The sequence below is a fragment of the Petaurus breviceps genome, unplaced genomic scaffold (genome assembly GCF_028583685.1).
Source record: "Petaurus breviceps papuanus isolate PSGF00001 unplaced genomic scaffold, PetGlider_PUasm1.0 428, whole genome shotgun sequence".
Taxonomy (NCBI): domain Eukaryota; kingdom Metazoa; phylum Chordata; class Mammalia; order Diprotodontia; family Petauridae; genus Petaurus; species Petaurus breviceps.
Genome location: NW_027186331.1, coordinates 1,900,120 through 1,906,282, shown reverse-complemented (window position 1 = coordinate 1,906,282; position 6,163 = coordinate 1,900,120). Strand labels below are relative to the sequence as shown.

General features: G+C 59.3%; 1 protein-coding gene across 4 annotated transcripts in view; it reads left to right on the top strand.

Annotated features, from left to right (window-relative positions):
* The first annotated feature begins 4,271 nt into the window (after nucleotides 1-4,271).
* Nucleotides 4,272-6,163, top strand: part of TXNRD2 (thioredoxin reductase 2) — a 93,943-nt gene continuing 92,051 nt past the window's right edge. For 3 of the 4 annotated variants that reach the window (XM_069100845.1, XM_069100844.1, XM_069100842.1), the window contains exon 1: nucleotides 4,487-4,646. In XM_069100845.1, the coding sequence (XP_068956946.1) occupies nucleotides 4,532-4,646 (115 nt within the window). In that variant the 5' untranslated portion in view covers nucleotides 4,487-4,531. Of the gene's footprint in view, nucleotides 4,293-4,486; nucleotides 4,647-6,163 lie in introns of those variants that run through there. The other variant, XM_069100846.1, reaches the window with a different exon arrangement.

Here is a 6,163-nt window from a genome sequence, read left to right as displayed (position 1 = left end):
GTAATAATAATTCTAGAAGTGCTTTAAGGTTTGCAAAGCACTTGACAAATGTGATCTCAATTGACCCTCACAACAACCCTGGGAGGTAGGAGCTATTATGACTCCCATTTTACAGATGGGAAAACTGAGGCACAGGGGGGTTAAGGGACTTGGCCAGGGTCACACAGCAGAAGTGTCCAATGCAGGACTCAAACTCGGGTGTTCCTGCCTGGTCCCGTGCTCTCTCAGGAGTGACACGAGGTGGTCTTTCTAAGGTTGGGGGGATGCAGCCTGAGTTGCCCCCCTCACCCATCCCAGCCAACTTCACGGGAGATGGCAGGTTTCTTTGCTTGCTCCCCAAAGTGCCTTTTCATTCAGTTTATATTCACTCTGCCTCTACATTAACATGCGATCCACTCACAAGAAGAGATTGCTCCCTTCACTGTATTTGCATCCCTAGAGCACAGCACAATGCCTGGCACATGATGATTATTTGCTGATGGGTTGCCAATTGTCAACTGTACCTCTCTGCCTCGGTTTCCCCGCCTGTAAAACAGAGACGGGGGCGAGAGAGTGTCTGGTCCCTGCAGTCTGACATGTAAGCTGTTCACCTTCTCTTGCCAGGGCCCAAGCCTCCCCCAACCACCTCCCTTGCCACCATCTTTTCTGCAGCCATTATCCCCATCGCCCTTGTCTGAGAGGAGAGAGCCTGGAAAACTTCTCAGGGCTTTCAACGACCCCCCGCAGTCTTCCAGAAACAAAGGTGGTATCTTTAATGTCAGTAATCTGCTGCTGAATCTAGCAGTGGGCATTCATGAAGCATCTCTGCCAAAAGGCTGCCTCATCCTCTCAGCCCTGTCAGATGATTCTGTGAAGAGGGAGTGAGGGAGCTGGCCAGGCAGAGGGAGCCCCTGCACTCCCCTCCACCTCCCACCATTGCCTCCTAGGGCTCCAAGGCTGCCAGAGTGCCAGCAGCAAGCAGTGATCAGACACCAGGAAGCCCTCCCCCTGCCCCCATCCAGGGGAGAGGCAAGCAGGCGGAAATGACTCAGTCAGCTTGTTCCCAATTCTGCCCAGGCCCAGCCCAGAGCTAGGAGAAAAGAAGAAAATGTACCAACTCGAAAAAGGAAAGTTTCTCAGCTGTGAGAAAGCTGTGCCCTAAAGACACACAGGCAGCGTCAGCCCTCAGAGACCCCGCCTTCCAGAACTCCCGCTAGGGATGGCCGCCAGGTGCACTGAGTACACATGTTCCCCAGAGAGTCTGGGCTGAGGACCCAGAGCCCCAACCCCCAAATTACAAGTAGGAATCCAGCCAGTCAAAGGACCCAGTCCAAGATTAGACAGTCGATAAACATTTATTATGTTAACAAAGAAAGGCAAACATGTAAATAGCCTTGGACAAACAAGCTATAGGCAGGTAAATCAGTCAAGATCCCCAGAAAAAGGTGGGGCTTTAGCTGAGGCTCATAGGAAGCCAGGAGGTGGAGAGGAGGAGGGAAGAGAATTCTGGATACAGAGGATGCTGAGAGAAAATGCTCAGTGTCTTGAACCAGGAACAACCATGAGGCCAGGATCACTGGATCAAAGAATAAGAAGGTGAAAGAAGATGGGAAGGTGGGATGGAGTGAGATTATGAAGGCCGGTAAATGCCAAACAGGGTAGTTATGTGGTACAGTGGCTAGAGAGCCAGGCCAAGACTCCTCTTCCTGAGTTCAAATCCTGCCTCAGACACTTCCTAGTTGTGTGACCCAGGCCAAGTCACTTCACCCTGTTTGCCTCATTTTCCTCATCTGTAAAATGAGCTGGAGAAGGAAATGGCAAAGTACTCCAGGATCTCTGCCAAGAAAACCCCAAATGGGGTCACAGAGAGTCAGACACGACTGAAAACGGATGAACAGCAAAAACAACAAACTTGAGAGGGAACAGTGTGGTGTTGAGCTGGTTCACCAAGGCGCCAAGATGGGGAAGGGAGGAGGCTGTGGCCAGCTCAGGGGTCATGGCCTGGGGGTCACCCAGAAGGACAAGAGCAGGGTTTGGGGTTGCAACGCCTCAAGTGAGGTGGAAAGGTAATAGACTGCAATGCGATAGGAGAATTTTGGAGTTCCTGACTGTGGAGGTGCCGCCATCTTTGTATGTGGCCAGGGTGGTGGGGGGGATAGGTCAGGAGTGAGTGGGCTGTATCTGCATGGTGCAGTCCCCTAGGGCCAGGGCCAGGGAAGAAGAATCTAACTGGGAACCAGGCCTCCAGCCTCTAGGGCTATCAGGCACCATCAACTTTCCAGGCCCTTAGGCATCTGCCCCCAAATCTTGGGATCCTTTAACCTGGGACCTGGGGCCTTACTGGCATTCTTGTTTCTGTCATGTTTTGTGCCCTTATCAGAAGGTATGGCAATCAACCAGGGATCAATAAAAGCCTATCAGCTGATTCTCAAAGAGCCCTTTCCAGACCATCAGGTATTGGGAGAAGACAAAACTGGGGACAGTTTGGATTTTTTTTGGTCACCTCTAAGCCTCCATAAGGGTGGAGCCTTCGCACCCTTTAAAGAGGACATTTCCTAGCCATGGTTGCTTCCCTCACCATCTGGTCCATTCCCCCTCCCTATGCCCATCAGTAACCCCCCAACAGCTGCCTCCATCACACAGCAGACCAAAACCAAGGGCCTTCCTGAGTGCATGTGGAGCAGAAAGAGCATTGGCTTGGAAGGCTGGAAAATCCCTGGCCAGGCCGGACTTGGCACAGCTCCAGACACACACAGTCCTGTTCGGAGTCCTGACTGACCCTTACTATCTGCACCGACTTGGTCCAGTCCCTTCCTTCTCTGGGTCTCAGCTTCGCTAACCAAGGGGCTTAGACTACATAGGCTCTGAGTGTTCTTCCAGCTCTGGTAAGGTCCCATGACCCTGGACCAGGGCTGGGGAACCTGCGGCATCAGGCCGCCCCTGGTCCTCTGGGGCCTCGAGTGAATCCAAACTTCACAGGACAAATCCCCTCCATAAAAGGATTTGTTCTGTAAAACCTGAACTCGATCGGAAGCCGCAGGGGAGGACCTAGAGGGGCAGCGGTGCCCCAGCCCTGCCCTGCCCGGGAGGCTGATCCCTCCTTTCCAGACCTGAGAGTCGTGTGGGACTTGCCAGAGTTGGACAAATATCAACAGGGAGGGTTTGGGGCCCTTTAAAGATCTGTGAAGTGCTTGGGGCGGACTCTCTCCCATCCTCGCAGCAATCTTGGGATCAGAGCCATATCAGCCCCTTTTTACTAATGAGGAAACTGAGGCCGGAGGGTAAATGACTCAGACTGGAAGCAGGATTCAAACTGGGCGCACCCTGGAGCTATGCCATGAGCCAGAATTCAAACCCAAGTCCTGGCTCCCCAGACTCGCCCTAGGACACGGCGCCCCGCAGTCACCGGGTCCCCAGCGGTGCCCTCCAGACACAAGACAGGAACGCGGCCAGGGCACGCATGGGGCTATTTGGGCCCCCGGCTGGCCTCTCCTCCTCCCACTGTAATCTCGGGGCTCCACTTGTCATCCTCATTCCCCGGCAGCTCCCACACTTGCTCTCTCCTCGGGGCTCCAAAGAAATGCTTTTAGAAGGCCGCCGCCTGCCCCGGGTCTCCCTGCCCGCAGCAGCTCCGGCTTGCGGGGAGCCTGCCCGGACTCGTGCGAGGTCCTGCCCCCCCCCCCGCAGGGTCCTGGCTCCCTCCCTCTGTCCCCCGCCCCCCTGGAGGACCCTTGGACACAGCTCTCCACGGCCTCAGTCTCCTCGTCTGAGTAACAACGGGGAGGCTGGACCTGAGATGTCCCCTCCAGCTCTCGGCGGGGGCTCCGGTCCACGGAGGACCACCGGTCACCCCACGCGGGGCAGCAGCCGGCCTGCGCTCCTCCTTCTCTCCTGCTCTCGCCCCCGCGGCACGCGTCCCCGGGTACCCCACTCACCTCAGCACGCGTGGCTCCTCTCTCCCGCTGTCCCGCTGTCTTCCTAGCCTACACCAGAAGCTTCGGAGGCAGGTTCTCCACCCGAGGCGAAGGGCGGGGCGGGGCGGGGCGGGGGCGGGGCGGGGGCGGGGCGAGAGCCTTGGTGAGCGGGGCGGGGCGCGCGCGCCCCCGTGGGCGTGGCCTAGAGGGGTGAAGGGCGGCGATTGGGCACTGGGATCGCCGCGCGCGCCCGTCAGGTGGGAGGTTGGCGCAGAGGAGCGCGGGGAGGCGGGGCACGGTGGAGTGGGTGGGGCGGAGGGCGGTAAGGTACTCGGTTGGTTGGTCGGTTGTAGTCCGTCCTTCTCGAAGAGGACATGACATCACTATATTGGAGTCAAGGTACGGTGTGTCCGCCTGTGGCTGACCAGACTAAGGGACCGGATACTCTAGGGAGGAGGAACCGGGACAAGGACGGCGATTGGGGACGGCGAGCGCGGGGAGGTGGGGCGAAGCGCGGCGATTGGGTAGGAGAGCGGCAGGAGGCAGGGCGCATCCGGGGGGGCGGGGCCCGACGGAGGGCGGTGATTGGGTGCGAGCTGGGCGAGGAGGCGGAGTTGACTGCGGGCACGCGGGGCACGATGGCGGCGGCCTTGGCCGCGGCGTCGCGCCAGTCTTGGAGACGTCTCTTCCGGTGGCGAGCTTCAGGCTCCCGGGCTCCCTGCGGGCTGGTCTGCACCACCCGGGGCCTGTCAGGTAGGAGCCGTCTCAGCCTGGGCCGGCAGTCAGGGTCACGGCTCAGGGTCCCGGGCGTGCTGCTGCGGCGGGGGCGGGATGGGGGCGGGGCCCCCTGCTGGCCGCTCCGCGGGAAGTCCTCCTCACCTCGTGACAGCCCCTGCTCTGGCTCCTGGGTGGTACACCTAGCACTTACTGAGCGCCTGTTGTATACCAGGCACCCTCAAGGAGCTGCCAGTCCAGCTTAATCGGACGATCTAGACAATGAGCATTTATTGAGCGCCTGCTGTGTGCGGGGTCGGGAGCCAGAGCTGTGACGTCACTGGTTTAGGGAGCTCCGCCCACCCGTTCAGATGGGCACCTTCTGAGCAGCTTAGCGACTTGCCCACGGTCACGCAGCCAGCAGGGGTCCGGGGTAGGACTTGAACTCGGCACTGGCCGGTGCCCAGGCCTCAGTTTCCCCGCCTGTAGAATGAGCAGCCTGGCCTCCTCCAGCTCGCCCCCTTTCAGCCCCTGCTTCGTCATGTCCAGCCCTTACCTCTCTCTGGAGGCCTGCAGATGCCTCGGGCTCTCAGGGGCACCTGCTTGGGCGGCCTCCCCCCGCCCCCTGCCCCAGGAGGGGGGTCCTGTGCATCCCTGACTTCTGCCTGCCTCATCCTCCCGGACCCATCTGGCAGAGGTGCCGGAGGGGGCGCCATTCCCTTCTCCAGCTCATTTTACAGATGGGGACACTGAGGCAGGCAGGGTTAGGTGACTAGCCCAGGGCCACACAGCTTGGCCTGTCTGTGGCCGGATTGGAGCTCCCAGCTCCTAGAATAGTGGCTGCACACAGTAGGCACTTAATAAAGACAGATTGGATTGAAGGGCCCCCTGGCAGGGTCTGACAGCAGCCACCAACAGCGAGAGGGCGGCCTGGAGTCAGGAGATCCAAGTTCAAATCTCCTCCTATGGGGACTGACTGTGAGCCTGGGAAGCTCGGGGGCAGGGGCGCCTGGGTGGGGGTGCAGGCAGCTCTGGCGCCAGACCACCCCGTTCCTTTTCCTGGTTCTCCCTTCCCGGGGCAGCAGCGTGCCAGGGAGTGTGCCAGGCCATAGTTGGGGGGGGCCTCCAGATGAACAGCCCCAGCCCTCTCCTCGCCGTCCAGGACAAGGCGGGAGGGGCCGTGCTAACTTCCTCCCAAGCTCTCCCGCGTCTGTCTGAAGACCACAGGCGCCTGCACATATTCCACGGCAGCCAATCACTGAGCACTTATTGAGCACCTGCTGTTTGCCAGGCCCTGCCCTGGAAGTGGTGGCTCTGGGGGGGTGACAGGAGGGTCGAGTTGAGCCTGTTCGGCCCTTAGCCGGTGCACGACGTCTGGTAGACGCTGAATAAACATTTCTTCCATTCTGTTCCTGTAGAAGATGGGGTCGGAGCTGGGCCTTGGAGGGAGAGTATCCCTGGCAGGGGGCACAGCCAGAGCAAAGGCACGGAGGTGGGAGGTGGGGGCGCATTTGAACCCCTAGGAGGCCGGTGTGGAGAGACAGGGGAGGGAGGGA